This window comes from Emys orbicularis, chromosome 1 (assembly GCF_028017835.1).
Source record: "Emys orbicularis isolate rEmyOrb1 chromosome 1, rEmyOrb1.hap1, whole genome shotgun sequence".
Taxonomy (NCBI): Eukaryota; Metazoa; Chordata; order Testudines; family Emydidae; genus Emys; species Emys orbicularis.
Window position 1 is genome coordinate 323,845,607 of NC_088683.1, and position 25,280 is coordinate 323,870,886.

At 47.1% G+C, this 25,280-nt stretch overlaps 1 protein-coding gene across 1 annotated transcript; it reads left to right on the forward strand.

The window, feature by feature from the left end:
- Positions 1-3,999: 3,999 nt before the first annotated feature.
- Positions 4,000-8,982, forward strand: CDX2 (caudal type homeobox 2). The gene is made up of 3 exons (XM_065420844.1): positions 4,000-4,492; positions 7,894-8,039; positions 8,782-8,982. Exons 1-3 carry the CDS (start codon positions 4,000-4,002, stop codon positions 8,980-8,982), a joined length of 840 nt encoding a protein of 279 aa, XP_065276916.1.
- Positions 8,983-25,280: the final 16,298 nt, after the last annotated feature.

Genomic DNA, 25,280 nt, shown 5'->3' on the forward strand with positions numbered 1-25,280 from the left:
GGTAGTGGTTCAAATGGATCAGTAACACGTTTGCGCCCGACTGAGGCCACATGGTCCAGTGAGCCGAGAAGACCTTGGGTCCCGAGGCAAGATGGGACACTGACTCCCTGTCACCTTGAGGCACTAACGTGACTTCTTTGTACCTTGGTCAAACCTGCTGCAGGACCTGGCAAATGCAGGATTTTTAACGAGAACGGACCTGAGCCTGCAAACCCTCATTCGTTCGCGTAATCCCTACTCACGCAAGTAGCCCCATAAAGTCAAGGGGGCTGCTAGCCTCAGAAGGAGTCCCTTGCGTTGGCAAGGATTGAATACCAGTTTGCAGCTATTCCGATGCAATGCAACCATTAACAAAACCATAAACCCAAAATAGCTACAATGTGCCCATTGACTGCTGTTCGTGCCCGGTATATTACTTCTCGCAAGAGTTCTGGGTACCCCCACTTCCTGTTCCTCCGCCCTATACATTGTCGCGTTTTTGACCCGTTCACACAATAGACGACTCTATCTTGGTGGATTATGGGTCCCTAACTATTGCGATTGACGGGCTAGTCCTCTGGAGATGTTGAATGCTGTTGTTGGCGGTGATGTGTGGATTAAAGGAATAGCTCAGAGGCCTCACCCTGGATTTTATTCTGAGAGGCAAACGCAAGATAAAATAAAACCACACAAAAATGCCTATGAATAACCTGGCTATGAAATTCCCCCAAGAAATTGTAAAGGTTTCCATTTACCCCGAACTGGCCTTGTCTGGCTAACAGCTGTTCGCCCCCTAAACCCAGCAGCTGGCTGGATTCAGCACATTGATCCCTCATAACTAGACCATATCTTTGATTGTACTGATTAAAGTCATACCCTGGGCTTTATTTTAAGCGTCACGGTGTGTGCGTTTTCCCTTAGACCTTCCCAAGCCGGGGGGAGGCCACGAGGTTTTATCACCCTGTCCCATCCTCAGTGGCTTTGTATTACCTGTCCCGCTTTACAGCACCACAGGCGCTACAGCCAGTATTCCCCTACCCTCCTGAGCGGGTGTGCAGATCGCTCCCTTACCCTCCACCGGCTGCGCACAGTTCTACCAGCCCCTGTCCCCCAAACACCAAAGCCGAGGCACAAACTGGATCCAAAGTATCTGTACTCCAGGGAAGCGCGTGTTGTCGGTGCTTTGGGGGAAGAAATCTGCTTCCCGTGTAGACCGCGTGCGTTCCCGCAGAGCTCGAGGGCCAGGGGAGGTTGTGCATTTTGGATCCAATATGTTCAGAGCTTTGTCAGTTTAATGACCCTGTTTTCGGTTTATTGCTTCATCAAATTCGCATACTCCTAGATGTGCTTTGTTAGTGCTTATCGGGAGAGGAGATTACGCTGAAGGATGCAGCCTTTTTCAGAGGTGTGTTTAAGACTTTGGCATTAGGAGCGCTGGGCTTTTAAAGAATTCTCCATCCCCCTTTTCTATCTTTCATGTTGGCACTGTGTCATCAAACTGACACCAGGGAAACAAATCAGCCCCCGAGCCAGTGGATTTCGTGTGCTCAGCACGTTCATATTACAGCTGTGCAATAGTGCAGCATATAAAATACCAGCCGCATTTTAAACTATGTATGTTATATGGACGGTTTCCACGTACAGTCTGTGTGCGTGCTAGGTACAGAAAATACATAGAGACACTGCATGGGGACAGAGTACAAATATGTCCACCAAGCAAGCTCGCTAATGAAGGGGATATATTCCAGCTCATAAAAAAGATCTCGAACAAGGTGTGCATCAGATCTGAACCCCTCTGTTCACAGTCCCTGGCGTCACTCCATCATTAAAGAAAATGATTAAAAATGAATCCAGTTGTTGAACAACTTCCTTGCGTGCTGAAGGAGGAAATTCTATGGAAGATAAAATGATACAAACCTCTGCGTCAGAAACATTACGTTTCACCACACACTGCCAGGGCTTTAGTGACAAGCCTTTCTGATCGAGCTAGTCCTGAACAGTTACCCCTGGCAAAAATAATTTCTATCATTAATAATGGAGTCCACCCTTCAGTTTTCATTGCTGAAATCCAGGGGAGTTTTGCCTGGATCCGGCCCATATTAACTAGAAATATTAAATGCGAATTGAATTTCTTTGCGCGGTCTGCATGACATGTAATTTCAAGCGATGGTTCGCATAATTCTCAGCACTGTGATATCGAGTTCTGATCATGAGGTGTTTCTGCCGCGATCACTGGATTCTCCCCTGGGGCCGCCAAGAATGACTGAAGGTGGCTTGTGAAGTGGATTTTGAGAAGGGTCAGTGCTGAGTTGTCAAACTTCTGTGAAACAGGGTGGAAAGGGAAAAGTTTCCATCTTATGCAGTTATCTCTGTGAGTAAAAGACTTCGTTGCTGTGTATATAAAGAGATGCAAATATTCAGCATTTTCTGCATTGTTCCCGGTCAAGGTGACAAGTTAAAGCATAAAAGCACTGAATGGATGGCGCCTCTTCAAAGAACGAATTGTATATGAGATGTGTTGTGAGGAGAATGAAGAATTCTCGTAGCTAAGTAACGTTTTCATAGCTGCTTAGTAGGCGCTAGGAGTTTGATCGGGTTTGCAAGGCGCTTTAAAATGGCAGTTCACTGGGTGAAAAAATAAATCACCAAAATCACCAAATCACCAAAACCATTCTCATGTTTATCCTCAACTCTATGGTGTCATTGCGAGGCACTACTTCGCTTGAATTTAGTTTCAATTGATCAAAAGGAATTAATCAAAATGAATGAAATAAATTAAATTCATCCACCGGTTTTCTAGAATCATAACTGAAATAGGAGTAACAAAAATTTAGCGCGAAGTTTGCGTTTCAGGCGTATTTCATAGCAAACTCTCCCTCGATGACAATAATTTCTCTCCATTCAATCGAAACTATCCAATGGGGGCTAAAAGATAGAATATTTTAGATCAGCAGAGGGCTTTTTTTTTTTTTTTTTTGCCTTCACTGTTCGGCATTGATTATGTTTCTTTCCCAACAATAATATCTAGCAATTAGATTAATATTTGTTAAGACAATTCTCTTGATTTTGTGCGACCTCTCTTTCTTGAGGCTGTTCGGCGTGCGTATCCGAAAATTCACCGTTTCTATGATTCTGAAAACGTTTTCAGCAAAGTATATACAACACAGTAATATTGTTATATATGAAGTAGAACTAAAACACGATAGAGCAAAACGAAAAAGGAGCTACTTATCAACATTTAGGGGAAACAAAACTTGACTTGGTTGGTAAGAAATAAAGGAGATCCAAGTGCAGTCCCTTTGGATTGAATATTCTGTATACACACACACAGTTCTGTTGATTTCACTTTTCCTCTGGTCGTCATCCAGTAGTCTACGGAAAAGTTATTCTAAACTAACAGCTCTAAAAAGGGAAATGTCTCTATCTATCTATCTCCTTATACGTGCTGCCTTTATAACATTTAAAACAAAAGGAAAAACCCAAATAAGGGCTGTTCTGTAACGTGCTGCCTATAGATAGTCCATGATACACGGTTCCCATATTCCCACCCTGGCTCTCAGAAGTCTCTCTCTCTTTTGCAAGTCTCTTCATTTAGTTCTTTGAACCTGTGATTGGAGGTTAAAGTGCACCAGGTTGCAATGGAAGGAGGAAGCTCTTAAACAATAAAGGCTTGAATATTTAGCTGTGATCAGGTCGCTGCCCTCTCCTTATCTTTTTAAATGCAAATCTTCTTTTAGGGGTAGTAGCTATATACCCAGCGCCTCTCCACGTCACCTGCCTTTGGTGTGTCTGTGCCATTACTAATAGAGCCTTGTAAACAATCGTTAATCATGTAAGTGCTGCCGGCCAATGGGTTCGGATCGCTAGTGGGAGAGAGACGGCTCTGCAGAGGCAACCAGGGGGACAGTCCCCCCGCTGCCCCCCCCCCGGAACAGAAGGGGAGCCCATCCCCAAGGAAGAGAAGAGCAGCTCCAGAGCCCCAAGCAGCATGTGGAGAGCTGCTGCCCGGCTCTCGCCATCATGTACGTGAGCTACCTATTGGATAAGGAGGTGCCCATGTACTCCAGCTCCGTGCGCCACTCGGGGGGGCTCAACCTGGCGGCGCAGAACTTTGTCAGCGCCCCGCAATATCCGGACTACGGAGGATACCATGTGGCCGCGGCCGGGGTGAACCTGGACAGCGCCCAGTCCCCGGGCCCCTCGTGGCCCTCTCCCTACGGCGCTCCGCTGCGGGACGACTGGAACGGCTACGGGCAGGGGGGCCCTGCCACTGCGGCGGCCAGCGCGGTGCACGGGCTGAACGGCGGCTCCCCCGCCGCGGCCCTGGCTTACAGCCCGGCTGACTATCACCACCACCACCACCACCCGGGCCCGGCGTCCCACGCCGCCTCCGGGGTCATGCAGCAGCTCAACCCGGGCGCCCCGGCCGCAGAACAGCTCTCCCCTGGCGGCCAGCGGCGGAATCTGTGCGAGTGGATGAGGAAGCCGACACAGCCCGCCCTGGGCGGCCAGGGTAAGCGGCGGAGCGCCGGGGGCCTGGGTGAGCAAAGGACTGGGGCCCCGGAGAACCCGGCAGAGCGCTGGGACCCAGAGCAAGCTGCCCACCAGGGCTCTGGACCGTAGCCCAGCTCGGGGGGTCCTGGACTGCAGCAGAGCCCTGCAGGCCTGGGTCTCTGGCTAGCCGCAAAGCGCTGGGGCCCTGCGCACCGGAGCTCTGCATGGGAGCCTAGCTCAGGGCAGTCTGGGAAGTAGCAGAGCTCGAGGAACCTCGTAACCAGCCTGGGCCTTGCTGGGACCCAGAGCCGCCCAGGAAACCGTAACTCTCCGGGGACTGAACCCCGCTGCGCACAGCTCGGGCTGCACGGTGGGGGCTGTGGAGGTTAACACAGGCAGTTGTTTCGCTAGTAATTTCTCGGCCTGACCGCTTTTCGGTTCGGGGAGTGGAGGGAACCTCCTCCAGGAAAACCCAGTAGGAAAAAGTGCCCAAACTTTCCAGTGACAGGAGGGAAAGGGCCCCCCAGGCAGCTGAGTTCTCTTTCAGTTTGGAACCACTGGCCCTAGCTCAGGGTCAGAGCAGCCTGGGTGTTACTAGAGAGATGTTTGTGCCCTACACGCGTGGAAGTGATTTGCAGGGACATTTGATAATGCCAAGAAGCTCACTCATTTTGGAGCCCGCCTCAGGTATGCGGGCCCAGGCCCAGGCATTTCACTGGAATAGCCTCACTTCCGATATATATATTTTTAAAGAAAATAAGGAAGCAGCAGCTTCCCCCAAAGGAAAAATTCTATTTCCCCTTCGATTGTTTTACATTTTTTTAATATTGAACAAAATACTGAAGTGGGTAGAAAATTTCTTCAAATAACTGGTCGTATTATCGACAACACTTGAATTAGGGAGAGTTTGTAGTAACAAGTAGAGTCACTTTGGGGCTTGGGACTCTTGTTACCGAGCTGCAGGTACAGAGAGAAATGTGGACCTTTGCTTTCCCTTTGTGAGAAATTAGCTTAACATGAAAAACGTAGGCAGCAAAGACAGAGCCCTGCTGGGGGTGGGGTTGCGGTACGCTTTTAACGCACTGCGGGTTGGCAGACCGACCCCACAGAGCTTTGGAGCCCCTATTTCAAGGTGTCTTTTGAATCGACGAGCCGTGGGACAGTCTTGGGGGGGGGGGTTCCTAGTCGATCCAAGTTTCCAGCGGCCGGGAAAGCCTGTGTTGACCGATTTCCCGACGAGTTTAGTTTAATTTCATCCCAATGGAGTGCTTGCTGGTCCTCCCCGGGCTTCAGTCCGAGTAGCCCTGGTTATAGGCACTTAAAAGATTTTTATAACCAATTACAGCCATATAAATCATTGGCCGGTGTCGCTTTGCATTTGTTTCTGAGTCATTGGGCGCATACCTTTATTAACGTCTTGGTGAGCTTTAGGCCTTCACACCGACCTGCTGCTCCCTCGCTGGGAAATGGGCGAAGGCGGTTCTGAGTCCTGGGGTTGTCAGGGTTCGGCCTGGCTCTGGAATTCCCATCCCATCGAGCTGGGGCTGCAATGTATCCGGGGGGCAGGTTTCCTCCGGGAAGGAGAAACTGATCTGCGCGTCTTTTCCTCCTCGCCTTCGGGAGAGGGGCGCGGATCGGAAGGCGTTAAGGGTAGGGCGGGGTGTCTCAAGCCCGATTTTGAAAGTTGCCCCCTTCCTCCCTCTCGTGGGGGAAAGAGATCTGGAGGGGAGCTGCGGTAGATGGGCCTGAATGTCAGCTGAGAACAGTCCGTGATGTCCTGCACTAAGGTGCCAAGGAGGTGGCCAGGCGCCGTTCTCAGTTGTGATGTTAATGTCTCCCGGGTGCCTGCAGACTAGCCAAGAGCTCCTGTTCTCTGCAGACCCTCATCTGTCATGGGCCTTTAAACACATCTTGCTTTGATATACACCTTCCACGCTATTGTCCCTTTTACTGGCCGGAAAGAGGGTGGCAACTTTCGCAGTAAATAATGAATTCTGGCATTCCTCTCTCATCCCCCGGCTTCCCCAGACAACGTGGGGGGCGATTGGGGTTGACCATTTCCCCCAAACCAAAGGGCATCGAGTCAGCGCACTACATGGGAAAGCAAACGACCAACTTTAATGTGAGGGAATCTGCAGGCCGCCCCAGTGCCCGTGGCCAGCAATCCAGGAATGGAAGCTGTCGGATTTTCCCACAATTCCGCCCTGTTCCCACCGTTTTCCTTTTGGAAAGGGTGACTGGTCACTTGGGGGGATGTCTCCATTCAAATGCTGCCTTTGGAGCCAGTGTTTATGTTAATCTGCCCGGCCAGGGGATGAAAGCGCCTGCCGCCATTTGCTCAGTAGTGGTAATTCAAACAGAATGGGGCTGTTATTAAGGCATTGAGAAGGTCTTTCTTTGATAAGATCTCCTTGTCCGGCATTGTTTGCGATTGTGTTCCCCATTCAGCGGCTCTGGGGAGTTTTCTCTGATCAGACTTGTATCTTTGCAGGGCGCTTTTGTTGTGGTTTGCAGAGAGTTTACCTGAACAAAGTCAGCCTGCCGGGCATTACATACCTAGGGGCAGAACCTCCCGACTCTTCAGATCTTTCTGATGAACAAGAAAGCTGGGGATATAACCAGTTAAACAAGAAATAATCAGAAGCAAGGGAGATCAATTGATTTAGCAATGTACATACATGCTCCGCATTAAAAAAAAAAATCAGATGCGTCAAACTTGGCATTTTTGAGCACTGATATTTTCTGCCTCCATTCCAGTGTCAGGCTTGTCGGTTCTCGTCTGTAAAAATAAATGAATCCGAGTAAAGGTGCGGGTTCAACATAACAATCGCAGATCGTCTGCACTTCCATCGTTTGCTGAGGGACATCAAAAATCAGGGGGGGGGGGGAATCAGAGCAATGCCCAAGACGTTTACTTGTGAGAATCTAAGAGTTCTTGTGCTGTAGCAAATAACCCCAGACAACGTGTGCCTACATTAATCGGGGGTTATTACCATAAGGGATGAACGGGAACAGCGGCATTTCAGAACAATGTTCCTTGGAGAAATGTACAAAATTAAGGTACATTTCAAAAACATTGCCATCTGGGCTCCCTCGGGACGGGGAATATCGTGCATGCGTTTGGTTCCTAATGACATTCGTGCAGTTTTTGCCTTTTTTCCCCACGGCCTGAAAAAAATGGGTTATTTGCAAGTCTTCTTTCTCGAGCCCGGTCACGCGCTTTAAGTCCCCGCTTAGGGAAATGAAACCATTGACGGGGTCCCGATCCTGTCCTCCTTACCCATTGAAGGGTTTGGCCTGGGTGGGGAGTAGCCGAGCTCCAGTCCCAGATCAGACGAGGAGGAGACGGAAAGAATGGATCGGGGGAAAGGGTTGCAGTTAAATGTACCTGATCAGTTGTCATGGATTTCTCCTCTCTAGTTAAAACCAGGACAAAAGATAAGTACCGCGTGGTGTACACGGACCACCAGCGGCTGGAACTGGAGAAGGAGTTTCATTACAGCCGGTATATAACAATCAGGAGGAAAGCAGAACTGGCTGCTACGCTGGGATTGTCAGAGAGACAGGTCTGTCCGTTGAGAGTTCCCTTCGCGTTATTTCTGAAGTACCCAAATGCTCTTTAGTCGCCCACCCCCCATACCCCCATGCGCTTTGTCACGGTGCCACTGGCCCAAGACATAATGCAAACATGGCCGTGGGATCTCGGGAATAGTAGCAGGATGGCTGGCACCAATCGGTGGGGAAGGCCTAGGAAGGGCGACAAATACCGAGGCGCTGTCTGCTCTTGCCAGGAGAGTGGGTGTTTTCCTAGGTCATGGGGTATGTGACCATGTTTGGAACTTCTCTCGTGTCTCCAGTACTGGTGTGTGCGAAAGAGACCCAGACCGACAGACAGGCATGCCTGCTTTCCAACGCGACAAACTCCCAAGTGGCACATGTGAGAGTGAGGTGTCCAGCCCACTCGTGCGCCTGTTAGCTCTCGGCGTGCTCTGAGCTGACGGCTGAGATGTGCATGTTAGCGCCACCTTAGAAAGTCCTTGGCGTTAGCCTGCGTCAGGAGTTGGGGATCGGGTCCACTCCCCCGTGAAAGGCTCTGCAGGAGAGTGCGCATGGCGGGACTCTGGCTTGCATTACACGGGGCTATTCCCTGCGTGTTGCGGCAGAGCCGGGCGCAGATGGCTGGGCTGATTGCGGAGAAACCCCTACGGTGCCCTCTCCAGCTTCCCAGCCCTGCTCGCCTGGTCATTCTGGAGCCGCTCCGCTCTCTGATTTGACCATCTCTTTCTCTCGCTCTTTTATCCCCGCCAGGTAAAAATCTGGTTCCAGAACAGGCGAGCGAAAGAAAGAAAGATCAACAAGAAGAAATTGCAGCAATCTCAGCCCGGCGCGGTGCACAGCGGCTCGCAAGCGCTGAGCCCGGTCTCCTCCCTCCAGGGATCAACGGGTCCTGGCCCAGCTGGGGGTGTCCTAGGAGCCGCTGGGGTCTTAGCGCCATCAGTGACCCAGTGACCGCAGCCAGAGACTGAGTCGGGGGCGGGGGGGCTTCTGCCCTCCTCGGTGATCAGGAGCCCGACATTCACAGAACCCACCGTGGAAAAGGTCACTGGTCACCCAATGAAACGGACAGAGCCCAGGCTTTTCCCTCTGTGCACTACAATGGCCGTATTGATCTTCCTCAACCACACTCCAGCCATTTGCTTTTTGTACAAAGTGTACAGTGTGTCTGTTTCCGTGGGCGGGGATATTCATGATCTGTTGTGTTTTTACACTGGCGTTTGCAATGCAGTAAATACCAATATAGCCGAGAGCTGAACCGAAATAGCCCGTAAGTTCTCCAGCTCGGAATCTCAGGGATCGGTCTGCAGGTTTTCATTACACAGGCTGGGCTAGCCATGTAAAATGTAAAGCACATTTGTCTTTCCCAACCATAAACCTTCAAAATGACCATCTTGCCTTACAGCGCAGGGAAGGTAAGATAAGACACGGCTTAAATGTTCAGAAGGGAATTGCTTCATGTTAGCCACCTGTAAAGGAGCTCATAAATCTGGTGCTGATGGTCACCCGGCCCGGTTTATTAGCGTTCTGCACTGCGGAGAAATTTAGAGGTGAGCTCTCCAGCGGAAACTGCAACCAGCTACACTTGTAAGCGTGAGGATCCCTGCGTGTGTGATATTATTACCAAGGGGGTTGGGATGAGAGAGTTGAGAAATGCACCCAGTGTAATGTTCTGTTGTTTAAATTATGCGATTTCTCTTCTCCCTAACCGAACAGCTTCATATACACAGGAGCCTTCCTGGTTTCCCAGGCTTTATCCAAGCTTTATTATAGGGCCGAAAATGAAAAGAAAGACCCCAGGGGTGCCTCTGAGCCGCACGAAGGGTCAACAAGCTGCCTGGAACACAGACATTTGGGGGTTGGCACGTTTCAATCTTTTTATTAAATGGGGGAGAAAGACCAAAATATGGATTCTTTCCCCAGATCTGGACACAGATAACAGCCGGGAAAAAATCTCTGCAGTCTCTGGTCAAGCTTCAGTTTGGTTTTCACCGTTTTATTGTAGTATTAGTCAACTCATTATCCAAAATCTGGAAAATTAGTCTTTGAAACACACACAGACCAAGTCTTTCCAACCAGGTCGGAAACTCCATGTACTCATTGCACCTGCCAGCGGATAGGGACAGCTAGCCAGTCTATACTCAGCGGGGCATTGGCAATATACTTTACCCCGGATTTGCAGTTAACAGTGTGGCTACGAGAGTGAAATTGATTTGACATTTCAGACCTGTTATTGCCCATGGTAACACATGAGCTCCTGCCCCAACAGCTTTGGCCAATAAACTTTGGCCAAAGACAGCATTGGTGAGGATTTGTTCATGGTGCAATTTTTATTCCATCATCCCTTCTGGGAATCTGGTCAATACCAATAATCAAAGGGGGAAATAGTCTATTAAATGCTTCCTGCTGTTTATTTATAACCTTTCCATGCTGGAGCAGTTTTAAATACACTGATTGCCCCGTGTAATTTTAGAAAGGCTATTAATAAAATGAGTGGGGTTTTTTGCAGGGGAGGGAGGCTCTTTTATTACCGATCTTGTTTTTAACCACTGTTAGGGCTAGGGCAGACGTCTGCTAAAAACGGAGAGGTTGTATAAGTGTTTGTGTAGCTGCGGTGTGATTCCACGCAGTAGGGGGTTGAAGATGTGTTAGAAATTAAGGGTCTTCCAAAGAGGGGAGTCTAGTGCTGCATGCAGGCTCATGCCCGAAGACGGAGAAGCTGACTTCATGTGCCAAGCATGTGAAATCAACATGGGGCTTCCCCCTGGGCTCTGCCGTGGTTTTAAAGCCCTAGTCTCTTTTGTTAGTTGCTTCCAATATAATTTGATGAGCAAAGGTTTGGTTTTTGGTTTTGGTTGGTTTTTGTTTGTTTGTTTGTTGTCTCGGTTGCAGAATTCGTGTCCTGGTGTATTTTGAAAAGGCAGCATTCACCGAAATCCGGCGGCTAACAGTGTGCACCCGTGCAGATGTATACGAATGAGTGTGTGTGTGACTGAGCCAGGTGTGGGTTGCTGTTAGGTAGGATGCGGTTTTTATAAAGGTGTGTGCAGCATCTGCGGTATTTGAAGACCCCGCAGGGTGGTTGGAATACGGAGCTGGTCCTATCCATTGAAAACCTCATTGTATACCCACTAAAAGCGCAGCGCCAGGGACTAGCCGCTAGACCCTGAAGCTGGGAGAGGGGAGTCAGTGGGGAGGTGTGTCTGATCGGATTCTCTTTGTGCTGTTAAAAGAAACAACCAGGGGGAAAGTCTGGCCCCTGTGCTGGCCTTGGGACGCGGTCAACCCGACAACACTGGATCATCCTGAGCAATCGGGACCGTCTCACCCCCAACACTAACCCCCCACCCCACTCCTGCAGCGCTTCTTCATCTCTGCGAGACAAGAGTTGTACCTGGGACTGCAGGATCCGGCCCCAATTTAAACCCAAGCCAGCCTTTCTCTCCCTGCCCCAGCCCGAGCCGGCAGCCCTCCCCAGCCGGGCAGGAGGATGCGGGCTGGGCTAGCCTGGATTGCCTGTGCCCAGCCCTCGCGGGGCGCGGGGGGAAATGACTCTGGCTCCGAGGGCACAGCCTTTGCAAGGTTGCCCTCTGGTGCTCCAGGGGCCGCGCCCGCACGCCATTGATCCTTGTGCTCTGCCGGGCTGGAGCTGGCGGCTGCTGCTGCTGCCTCAGTTGCTATGCGTTGCTGTGAAACGCCTGTCAATAAACCGTGTTTGGATTGTGGAGCAGAGCGCAAGGTTTGTTTGCTTAGTGGTTAGAGGTTCAAAAGTCGGCATTGTCCTACTGCGAACGATCCCAAGTTCTTTCTCCCTCAGGAACACTGGCTGCAGGGGAGGGGGGAGGCATGTCAGTGTCTTGACTCTGGGCACATTTATTTGCTTCCCGGGATAATTAATGGCAGAGCAAGAAAGATGACCACTGAGTTATGAAAGGCCATCAATAAGGAAATTAAACACAACGGATCTATGGGTTCAATACGCGCCGTTTACTGTGGTTTTGCTGACATTTTTCCATTCTGCAGGAGCTAGGCTGGGGCGTCTCTGCTCGCAGGGCTGGCGAAGCCGTGGGATTCCCGTTGCTAGAGACCAGGGAAGGAAATGAAATAATAAATAGGGTGGCAATTCGGAAAGCTTCCCTCTAGTGGAATCTGTTGAATATAGTCTCCCAAGGAAAACGCTGGGCGCCTCATTTTTTGGCCACATTTAACTGTGGTCTGCACATGATTTTAAAAACATCTGGGCTGGTGTCCTTTTTGAAGTTTGTTTTTCTGTTTGGTTTTACCTTAGAAGTATCAGGAATATCGGTTCTTCCTATGTTTTCCAGAGGACTTGTTGGAGAAATCAGAAAATGGTTACATACCTCGTCTTAACTGAAGGGGTGTGTGTGTGTGTGTGTGTGGGGGATAATCTTTAAAAAAGAATTCCTTTCTCCAACATGATAATTAAACGTAAGAATCGAATAAGTGTAGACAAAGCCAGAGTTTTAAACAGCCTGACTACAAATCTGTTTCCTTCTTGGTTACTCAGCGTTCGCTTTCTTGACTCTTGGTATAGCATCATGTCACTAGTTCTCTGGTTGTCAGGGAATCTTTACAAACAAATCAAAGCAAAAAAAAGTACCAACTTTCCCACCCCAATTTAAAATATTTGTAGTGGGGGGGGGGGGAATCTTTCAGATCTTCCTAGCCCCTATGCATCATAAAAGAGTACAAGAAGGCACGTGCTTTGTTTGTTTGTTTTGTTTTGTTCATTTCAGGTGACTTTTGAAACTAGTCAACACAAAGCCCTGGCAGATACGCTGCAGTGTGAACTTCCCTCATTTGTCCCTGGCAGCTGGATTATTATTTTAACAGTTTTTTTTCTCCCCATTTTTTATCCTGAAGATTCTAGGATTCTGGTGATAGGTGGTAAATAAATATTTCTGCTTATATGGCACCTACCAGATAAGGTTCTCAAAGCGCATGATAAGCATTAATGAATGTATCCTCACAGCACCCCTGTGCGGTATGGCAGCACAATTACCTCCCTTGTCCAGGTGGAGAAAAGGAGACACACGGAGTTTAGATGAATTGCTCAGGAAACAGAGCAGGGTATAAACCCCGGAGCTCCAAGCCCTATGTTTTAATTCGAAGGCCGTCCTCTGATCCCTTTTGCCATTACAGCAGGAATAGGCCGAGGGATTTCCCTCTGCTCCCACCCCCTTCACCCAGGCCCTTTCCAATGTTATGTTCCCTAGCAGTAACTGCCAGCCAGGAAAATGGGAATGATACCAGCAAGCTCGCCACGTGTAGCTCGAATCAGAATTCCCGCAATCACTTCCCGAGCAGGGCGGACACCCAACAGTTGCATAAGTCATCGCCCGTTTTGCTCGAGTTTTCAGCCTCTCGCTGGCTAAATACACGCCACATTTCTCTAACGGCGAGCATGTTCTATATCAACGTGGTTTGTGTCGTCGGCCTGTTATCTAAGCACTTTACACCTGAAGTATGGAAATAACAGGCTATACACCAATGGTAGTTGATAAATCCCACTCCAGGAAAACTAACGCAAACAAGGGGAAACAATGACAAACGATCCCCTCTGCTTTATAAACATACAATTGCCTTGCTCTGGGTACCTTATTTCCACTCATGGATGATTCGCTAAATCAATGACTAGAAATAAGTATCTCAACCGTAGATTAGAAACCAGATCCAGCTGTATGGAAATCGATGGGAGTTTTGCTACGGACTTCGACTGGAGCAGGACAAGGCCCCAGGTACAAGAATCAAAGAGCTGAAAGTGGCCATATCTCCAACTACAGGTACACGTGATATAAAAAAGGAAGTCGCCAGTGAGCTCTATGGCCTACTGCAGTGTCACTGACACCTACATTGCTGTACCGAACCAATGCTTTATGCTCAAATGTAATGCCAAAGGGCCTTATATCGACCTGAATTCACATGTGATAATGACAGATATTAAAGGGAGCTCCATGGAGTCATCTAGAGCAGTTCACAGCTAGATGTTTGTATTGGCTGCAAGCAGAAGTTGAAGCCTGAACAGCTAAGAAATCAGGCACAAAATGAACCCGGGGGCAGGCACTATCTAGCCAGCGTATGCTGAGGAATACATCGATAAGGAAAGGACTGGAGGCAGACGGAAAATGCAAAGTACAAGAGATAGGGGCGATGCGGACATGATCAAAAGGAGTGGCACTGTCAGATCCAAAGGAAAACGTTTCTTTACCAAAGTACAAAAGACAGGGTACGAAGTAATACACAGCCTGCATTATTGCAGGGAAAGAAAGGAGATCAAACCAAACAGACAACATTACAACAGCAAATACTGTTGCAGAGACAGGAGAGTTAAGCCCAGAGACCTTTCCACGGTAAGCACTCTACCGCCTTTATCAGAGGGGTAGCCGGGTTAGTCTCTATCCACAAAAACTACGAGGAGTCCGGTGGCACCTTAAAGACTAACCGATTTATTTGGGCATAAGCTTTTGTGCGTAAAAACCCCCCCACTTCTTCAGAGACATGGAGTGAAAATGACAGATGTAGGCATTATTATACTGACACATGAAGAGAAGGGAGGTATATTTCTGTGTCAGTATATTTATGCCTGCATCTGTAATTTTCACTCCATGTATTTGAAGAAGTGGGGTTTTTTACCCATAAAAGCTTATGCCCAAATAAACCTGTCACCGGACTCCTCGTTGTTAACGCCCTTAGTCATCCAAGTGTTCTTTGATGTCAGAGCCCACTGTAAACTCTTGTAGCTTTTTGCCTTTGGGCTAAATCCCGCTCCTTTTACTTGTCCCATTGACTCCGCTAGCTCTCTGTACATCATGGAACTTGAATCTGTTTGCGACAGAACTCAGAATTCTGTAAGGAAAGTAGCGTTCCTTCAATTATGGGACTCTAGAAAATAGCACTTTCTAGAACCTGAGTAGTTTAGTTGTTAGTTCACAGCTCTAGAAGCCAAAGCCAAAACCAAACCTCTTGAGGTCTAATCCTGCCGGTATCACTAACTCGTTTTTCAAATAGGCAAGTCACTTAAGAGTCCCTCGTTTTAAAATTGGACAATTGTACCTTCTTCCCCCAGGGGATATCAGAAGTAACTCATGTTTGCACACAGTTGGAGAATAGCTATATAATGGCTAAATATCATTAGCCATGTTTAGATACATCTCCCACAATTTCATTTCAAGACTGTTATGAGTGGCTGTCTGATGACACAGCAAATCATCCTCCAACTGAGATGTATTTGCATACCACAGCTCTAAAAGTTGCCTTCAGTTATTTGTAAAGTCACATTTCTCTGCCATAAAATACGTAAAACAGCCTCAGGAGATAGCTTTGTTGATAAAATTCGCTGCTAGCTGTCAAAGCATTATTGCTTTATGGGTTTAAAAGCCCCTACAATCTAGTTTTTTTTAATTTACAAAATTGAAGATTAAAACAGGGAATTTACATTCATTCTTTTGCTGTGGTTTTAAAAATCAGGCCCAGTTAGCTATAGGGGAGAACGAATGCTTTTACTTTAAAAGTACATTGACTGCTTTAGGACTCTGGGATTGGACTAATAGAAGGAATTTTTCTACTGCCGAGTATATGAAATGCAACATATGCTTATAATATTTGCTAATTTCCAGAAATACATGTCACACTGTTTAAAGGTCGCAGCGAATTCCTACTGAAGTCAATGGGAGCTGGGGGGCTCTAAAGGGCATTACTGACAGAGGATTTCATGCAATGACAGACTCTCGCTGACTTCAATCGGTATCCGTGTGATTCAGAACCGAAAGCAGCTCTCTTTTATCAGCTAGTTATTTGTTTTCAATGGTTTCCATTGATCATCTTCCTTGGCCAGGTAACCACATGTCACTATTAATAATATCATACACGGCGCCTGATGCCCTCCTTTAATTCCCAGTCATTCTCCAGCCTATCTGACCCCACCTGGGTTCCCCCACTTTCTCACACTTTGTAAATACAAGAGAACCACGACGAAGCGGGCAGACTTTGTGCTGCAATAACCATAACCTAACGAGCTAACAAGAGATGTATCCGAGTTACTGGACTGGAGGAGACCTACAAACAAGAGCAGCGTTTTCCCTCCGATATACAATACTATGGCTTGCAGTACGGAAACAATCACCTGTAAATGACCACTACAGACAGCACCGTGTGGTGATTACAAGCACGTGTCTGTTATGTGCAAAACACCTCAACCGCCAAGAACTCACAATCCTATCCCACGTCGCACCATTCTCCCATTATAGACAAGCTTCTCAATCTTGTACCCACATTTGCTCTCTCATCCCCCCCGTTCAACGGAGATCACACGAATCTTCACGTTCTTTCTTCTAAATATTAGGGATCACACATTGTGATCTCATGGCCATATTACGCCATGAATTTTCAAGCAGAAGTCCCCATTATAGTCAATGCCATGGGAACTTCTACTGAAAAACTGATGACAAGAGCTGGCCTTCAGTTACACCAGTGTAAATCCGGAATGGGTTTATCAAAGGTGAGCTAGGATCAGAATTTGCCTCTAGAGTAGCAGGCGATGTGTCTCCCTGGCCCGGGGCAGTATTAATGACTGCATCTTCAGCTTTTCTTTCCGTGTTTTATTACTCAGGATCTTTTAGCACATTTATTGCTTTTTCTAACAATGTACAATTATGAACTTTTTGCAGACGTGCTAAAGTACTTTAGGGCTTGGGGGTGAAAATCTTCTCAATTTCATACAACATGAGTCTGACGAAGTGGGTATTCACCCACGAAAGCTTATGCGCCAATACGCCTGTTAGTCTATAAGGTGCCATAGGACTCTTCGTCAATTTCATACAACTTTTTGGTTCGTTTGGGCTTACCGGTTTTGAGAACCAGGCAATAGAGATCGCCTGTATGGACCAAAAGTAAACTCTAATTCTGACTTCCCGCTTCAGACCAATAGACTAATCACATAATTTAGATACTAGGAGGACAAATAATAGTAATAAAATGCATAGAACAAGCAGAATCAGGAGATTTTTCTCTAGGTCTGGTAGGATCAGATATTTCCCCTCTACATTTTCTCTGGATTTAGTTTTCCTTATTTGACACCAAAGTGTAGTTTGTGGTTGTACTTAGCACACCGGCAATAATAATAATTAATAATTAATACATTCTTCAGCGCCTAGGAGCCCTAGTTATGGACCATGACCCCATTGTGCTAGGCACTGTAACAACGAAAATATATTTTAATTAATATTCTTAGACCTTGAACCTATGTCTTTCTTCTTACGCTCAGAACAAATTAGCCTGTGCATGGAATACATTTGTTATTTAGACCAGCGCCGAAAGGTTTGCTGCTGAGTAGCTTTACATTTCCCCCTTCTGCTCTTCAGCTTTTTGCGAAGGGTTGAACCTGCAAGCTCCTTCCGCAATCAGTCACAGGGTGCGTAGTTACTCGTTTGTTAGAGCTATGAGCTTCCCTCCAAGGGACGTAAGAAACCTGCATGTTTCTATAAAGCCAAAACTCTTCCTGCTGTTCGCAGGAACTCGCGGTTACTATAATTAGTGATTAGTTAGGGGTGTTTCCCTGCCCTGGGTTGGTCATTTTCAAAGACTGGCACTGCTGGGAAGTGGCCAGTAGATGGCAGTATTGGCCCTGACACTGGACAGGTATAAGGCTTCTCCCAGGAATCTGTCGGCAGTTACTTTTCTTCCTCAGCTCCTCCTCGGTTTACAACCCTCACAAACAGGTTCCAGCCAAATAGCTCCTCTTGCAGCCCCATGTGACAAAGTAAATGGCTCCCGTCCCTTCCCCCACCCCGCTCTCGCTCTGACAATGGGCGCTGGGCGGAAGGAATCAGTGAGAGAGCCGTGGGAGCACAGGCATAGGGAATGCCAGCAGAGGTGAGAGCCAATATTAATTAGCAACATTAACACCTTTCCGCCACCTTCCCGGAGGATCTGCCACCTTCACACAAGCTCATGGCAAGGAAGAGCGATGGGGACGGCAAGCCACTGCCTTTGTTTAACAGGAAGGAGCTCCCACGCCAGGACCGGTGGCAAGCGAAAATAGCAATATAGTCTTCCCTCGCTGTTGCCCCCAGTACTTCCCAGAGTAGGAAGCCGATCTGCCATTCTGCTCCGCTAGCAAAGGGGCGAGTAAACGCGTGCCCACTACTGACGCTGGAATCTTGGGCCCAGACCTGGCGGGTTCTGTTCCGTGATCATTAGGCAGCTCCCCGGGAACCTTTGAACAAAATTCATTCCCGCAAAGAAACCAAGTTCCACTGCGCCTTCCCCCCCCCCCCCTTTATTTGCCATCTACTTAACCTTTCTATTTTCCCACTGACTCCTTCGTGCGTCTTTTTACCTTTCTGGCAATCTCACACCAATTCACACTCTTCATCATTCTTTAAAAAGCAAAATTCTAACCTCCTGAAAATGGAGGGTAATTACCGTAGTAAACCAACCTAGCTATTTTCCCCTGCGGAGTGTCTGTGAATCTAGTTGTTGGTTAATTTTGTTCGGATTTGGAAACACCCAAGTGTATTTTGTATTTTTAGCTCGCACACCAGCAAGTTTATAGTTCAATTAATATTCATAGATCTTCAACATATTTATTTACTCTTACGGGAATACATTGCTTCAGGCGAAAATCTTGCATGAAATCTATTGAGATGTAGGCAAATTCTGAAAACCTTGCATCTTAATATTACATTTTCCTCGTGTTCCCTTTAGTTATAAGGGGTCAACATAATAAACATATACTGCAAAGTACGCTGATAGAAGGGTACCATCATATCATTACCAAGTAATCTGGGCCAAATTAACCCATGGCGTAACTCAACTGGAGCAGAATTCTCTTTGCCTTACCACCTGTACAGCCATTTACAGGTGTATACAATGCTACCAAATTATGCTGAACAGGTGGAATAGCCTGATCCTATTCTGGCAGAAGTCAATGGCAAAACCCTCATTGTTTTCAGTGGGAAGAGGATCAGGCCCTAAATGACTGGTATTTAGGTTTTGAGGGTTGGACTTTTCAACCTTAATCATGTTTTAACAGTCAGTACGTGTGTGTATTTCCCTAGAGTTTAATAAAAAGCAAACTGAAAAACCAGAAATTCCATTATGTGGCATCATATTGACAGTCACCGGGGTAGGAACATTTTAGAGCCTCTGCACAGACCTCTGAGCTAATGGAATAACTGATAGAAATAATAGGTTGTTGTGATGTATTGAGGACTGTGTTGGAACTTTAAAAGCAGAGGGGTTTCCTGGTTTCTTCTGAGAAGCAGAGCATGCAATCAGAGTAAGTGCTGGGTGCTTATGCTTTCTCTTTCTCTGTTTTGGACTCTTGTGTATTATTTTTCTGAATTCTGAGAAATAAAATAATGTTCAACTGCAACCTTTTATATTTTTCTCTAATTTCTCTGTGTGTATGCTGTGGACATAACATTTGTCATCTCTGTGGACAAGCACTAGAGGGGTATGGGACACACACTTTGCCAGTAGGTTTCACAGATATTCACTTACAGCAAAGGAATAATGGGTTCAGTTCCAGGCTGGGGAGGGGACTGTGTTCCAAGAGAACAGACTCTTCTGTCCTTGCTTACCAAATGTGACTCCATCTGATCTGACACCCTCTGACCTGTTCTTGTCCCAGCTTTGGTTATTTGTCCCAGTCCCATTTTTATCAGGCTTCTCATCCCAGTCCCAATCTCTTTACCCTGTAAATCCTAATCTCACCCCTTTGCACTACCAATCCCAGTCTTCTTGCCCAAACATTCACAATCGGCCCCCTAGATCTTTGTCCCTAGTCTCCTTGCCCAGCCAATTTCAGTTTCCCCCCTCCTGTCTGCTCATCTGATCTGTCTGGGTCTCTCACAAACCCTGATTTCTAGTCAGCCCACACTTCCACTGCCCAAATTCCTCCTCTCCATTGCCTCTCAGTCCCAATATCCCTCCCCCTGCTCCTCATACAAGCTCCATATCCCTTTGGATCCCTATCTCAGTCTCTTTGCCCACCACTCCTAGTTCTACCCTCACAGCTCATCTCTGTGTGATATCCATCTCCCCTCTCATCTCCTTTTCTCCATCCACTCGTTCTCAATCCCAGTCTCCTTGCCCAGCCATTCCCAGTTTCCGCCTGGCTGTCAGTCAGTCTCCTTGGCCAGCCCGTCTTACTCTTCCCCCCAGCACCCAGGCCCAGTATCCTACCTCTGCAAGTCCCAATTTCCTTCTCCTGCACAGCCAGCTTCCTGTCCCGGTCTCTCACCCTTCCCCCAACCCTTGTCCCAGTCTTTTGTCCTCACTCCCTCTCCTCTCCCATCCCTGCAGGTCCAGCTTTTGTTCTCTGTGTTCAGATCAGGCAGCTTCTTTCTCCTTGTTGTCTAGGCCCAGCAGGGATATCATTGAGAGTACAGGACTGAGCATCTCTTTGCTCTCAGTCCAGGTACCCAGCCCAGAGCTGCAAACCCAGGGAAAGTTCTGCTCAGCCCTGGGCACTGGAGCATGCTCAGTGTGAATGAAACATTCAGGGAATTTAACTGCTAATATCCAAGAAGTCTCTACCGAGCATGTACAAACTGATTTTTCAAAGGCATGTAACGTGGCCAAATTTGGGCAGATTTCCACAGGGATGGGAACTGGCATGTCCCCGACACAAAGGCCATCCCTCTGCCAAATTACAAATGCCCATTCCAAATCAAGGGGGTAATAGAGCTTCTCAAAGAAAAGGTCACCAGAATTTTTTAATAGGGCCAAAACAATGTGGTTTTCCCTTGCCTCTTTCTCAGAAATGGCAACATTGATTTAGCTAAAAATTTCCCAAACTATTCAGCCTGGGGCAGACACCTGGCATAGAGAATATTAGCCCAAGCAGACAAAACTTGGCAGTTATAAGAAACTGAAAACAGGTTCTTATAATGGGAAGTGTCAGGCAACCTTAGTAATAGTCAGCACTACTAGCTGTAATATAATACAATAACAGTGGAACTTCATTGACAGAGAAGCAGAATGAACTTCCTAATTTCACATCATCAGTGAATGTAACTAATGTGCTGTTTACCACATCTTCTGGATCACCAATAAAGGTGTTAAATAAAACTGGACTTAACACCTATGGCCATGATCCTACAAAATACTTAAACTTGTACTTAACTTTAAGGAGCCAATGAGACTACTCGTTCGCTTAAAATGAAGCAAGTGCTGTGCTGAGGCTGGGAAAAACATCTATTACCCCAATGGATATTTATTTAGCCTCTACCCTCACACAGGCTTTCTGATAGTTTCCAATGCCCATATCCAAACTAAACAGAATTATTTTTCAAGTAAGATATGATGGGGCACTATATCAGAGGCTGTACTAACAGCTAGCTATATTACATCCACTACGCTGTGCAGGGCCGGCTCCAGGCACCAGCTTAACAAGCAGGTGCTTGGGGCGGCCAAGGGAGAGGGGCGGCACCTGCGGCAATTCAGGGGCGGCAGGTCCCTCACTCCCTCTAGGAGCGAAGGACCTGCCGCTGAACTGCCGCCGCCAATCGTGGCTTATTTTTTTTTCTTTTTTTTTTTTGCTTGGGGCGGCAGAAATGCTGGAGCCGGCCCTGACGCTGTGTTAACCCAGTCCTGCTCTGACTTAAGTCAATGGGGCTTTTGCCACTGACTTCCCTAAGGGAAGAGTCAAACCTTGATTTTGTAGTTCATTAAAATGAAAAGAAAAAAAAAAGAAACCACTAGGTTTCTATAGCATTATTTGTTCTTTATACACATATGACCAGTTCCTCAGCTAGTGTAAACGGGTATAGCTCCATTGAAGTCCATGGAGTTACAACAATTTACATCAGTTAAGGGTTTGGACCCTGTTGGTCATTGTTCATAATTTTGTTATCTCCTGATGTTTACAGGCTTTTTTCCCTTTTAACAGTTATTCAACTACTTAGCGAGGCTTATAATTAGCTATCTCAAAAGTAATCACTAGGATCCTTCTTTCCCTCCATTTTTAAGAGACTGGGAAGTGCATTTTCATTTCTCCAAATCTCTAGTAGCTCTCTATTATCCATAAGTCTTCTCAAAGAATTACTCCTTCATCTCTAGGGTAGCAGTATAAATCAAGCTCGGATTAATAGTATAACCAATTTACAGCAGTCCAACAGTCTATGTGAATGATTTTGTGGTCTCTTACCAGTTTCTAGTGGCCAAATGGTCACATAAGAAACCATCACCATAATAATAGTAATTATTATTTGTATAGTGGTAGCACCTAGAAGCCCCAGTCAGGACTACGGACCCATCATGTTGTTGACTTTTTGGTTACTTTTTTGGTTATTAGATGGTCACTTTTTGGGCAGTCTCAGCTGAGGCCAAGGAACAAAGGGACTCTGAGACTAATGCTATGTGCACACTGCATCTGGGGGTGAGTGTCCCAGCCCCAGTTGACAAATTGGTGTTGAGTGGATCTTGCGCTTGCGAGCATAGATATTGTTTTTGTTGTGCCTCTGGCTGGAACTTGAGTTCTCAACCCCAGGGAGGGGGCTGAATGACCATCTTACCAAGAGGTAGGTCTGCTTTACTTCTCACCCAGGGTGTCTGGATCCTCAGCATTTGGTTCAGGAGTTTCTCATCCTTGCTCTCCCTATGTTAGGATGACCAGACAGTCAGTGTGAAAAATCATGACAGAGGGTGGGGGGTAATAGGAGCCTATATAAGAAAAAGCCCCAAATATCAGGACTGTCCCTATAAAATCAGGACATCTGGTCACTCTACCCTATGTCCATGTGGCCTGTAACACATGCACACTACAGAGTCTTCTTTGTTTTTCATTTTTTTGCATACACAGCCAAAATATTTGCTACCTACTTCACTGTCACGTTCTAGTTCACATATATTAGATATAACTGCCTCCCCTCTGTGACGTTGTGCAGTCTATATGGTTTTATAAAAACATGATAATAAGTGAATATAATGTAACTGGGATAGTTTTATAAAAATTTGATAATAAGTGACTATAATGCAAATGGGATATGCTTCGTGCAAAAGGTCTCTTGTAAGGTATCATTACAAAGCTCATAATCTACTGAGTGTGATCATCCTATTTGTAGAAATGTACCACTCTTGTATCTAAAACTAGAAATATAAAACATAACTCTGAGGGCCTATTGTAATTATGTAAAGTGTGGGCCATTAATGATGGTTTGGAATCTTGATGACTCCCATTACCAGGACCATTGTCTGCAGATGGTTGTGTTTACCTGTTAGTCTTCCTGTATATGTGTGTGCTGGCAAGTGAGTAATGAAGTCTTGCAGTGACATGTGATCATGTCACCTGAACTGGAATCCATCTTTAACCTGGTGCTTTTCCAGTGAGGGGGGGGGGTGTGGAAACCCAGAGGGACAAAGGGTTCCCGCCTTATGCAAAAGATATATAAAGGGGTGGAACAGAACAGAGGGGGGAGGAGCCATCATGAAGAAACCCCTAGCTATCACCTGAGCTGGAACAAGAGCTGTACCAGGGGAAAGAATTGTGCCCAGGCCTGGAAGGTGTCCAGTCTGAGAAAAACTTACTGAAGCATCTCTGAGGGTGAGATTATCTGTATTCAGTTTGATTAGGCATAGATTTGCGCATTTTATTTTATTTTGCTTGGTGACTTACTTTGTTCTGTCTGTTACTACTTTGAACCACTTAAATCCTACTGTCTGTATTTAATAAAATCACTTTTTATTGAGCAATTTACTCAGAGTATGTATTAATACCTGGGGGAGCAAACAACTGTGCATATCTCTCTATCAGTGTTATAGAGGGCGAACAATTTATGAGTTTGCCCTGCATAAGCTTTATGCAGGGTAAAATGGATTTATCTGGGTTTAGACCCCATTGGGAGTTGGGCATCTGAGTGCTAAAGACAAGCACACTACTGTGAGCTGTTTTCAGGTAAACTTGCAGCTTTGGGACAAGTGATTCAGACCCTGGGTCTGTGTCTGGAGCCAGACGGGAGTGTCTCGCTCAGCAAAACAGGGTGCTGGAGTCCTGAGCTGGCAGGGAAAACAGGAGCAGGGGTAGTCTTTGCACATTAGGTGGCAGCTCCCAAGGGGGTTTCTGTGATCCAACCCGTCACACCCTCCACCTCTTCTCCTTTTTGGGAACTCTTCTCTTCAGCACATCCCAGATTTTATGTGCAAAGTGAAAACTTCCATTCCCCATCCTGACTGCTAATTGTACAGGCTGCCTAAAGACCCCTGCTGTCAATTTTGAACCCCTATAATAGTGGAGACTGGTCAAGTCACTTATCAACCCAGAAGGTCAAGGATCCAGGGACAGCTTCTGTGCTGAGGCCCACAGGATGGGTGAAATCAAGGTTGGTCATTATAATTTATTGCAGTCCAGAGCATTATGGAGACTACCCTTCCAGTCTGTGACATCCACCCCTAGCATGTCCCCTATTCTGGGGTCTATAAAGGGGTCAGTGTAGGGCTGCATGTAATAGCCCTATGTTGTTCCTGCCCTCTAGTCATGCCTCCTCATCCCCTACATGCTGCCAGAGAGGTGTATAGGGATTGAGGCGAGCCCAGAGCCCAGTACTCTGCTGTGCTAATTTCTGTGACCTATGTAGCAGAGCTGCACAGAATTCTGCAGAAAGCTGGGCCTTCTGGATGAATAACTGACAAGGAAATCAACGGGGAACTGTCCATTGGGCTGAACCAGCGATTGGGGAAAGTCACCAAAGATGAAAATAGAGCTAAACATGGATTATTCCTTTGCACTGCAGCGGAGTGGAGCGCTCAGCGGAAAGGCCATGGCCTCACTGGGCCCATCGGAGGTTTGCTCTGCACTAACAGGGATAAGACTGGGTTAAGTCTGTGCTACAAGTGCCTGCTTTGGTACTGGAGCAAGCATCTTCCCCTAACACACTGATCTCCTCCCCAGGATATGTTCTTGTTGGACACACAGTTCAGCCCAAGTTCCTTTGTGTAGAGATCAGACTTTTACCCTGGCACAAAATTTCACCCTTGTAGTTTCCGCCAGTGGAGTTCTGCTCTGGGATGTATCAGGAGCCAGAAACTTCCCTCTCCTCCTCCCCATGGACCTCGGCACTGCTTTCTGCCACCCCCAGTCCCAACACTGTTTTTTTCAGTGGTTCCCTTCTTACAAGCACCTAAGCCCTACTGGAGGGAAGCAGTTTAGCTGCTGCTGCAGACTGCCAGCCCACCCCCACAGCTCACTGGAGACCAAGCCCAGGTGATCACAGTGTTGCTGTCTGTACTCC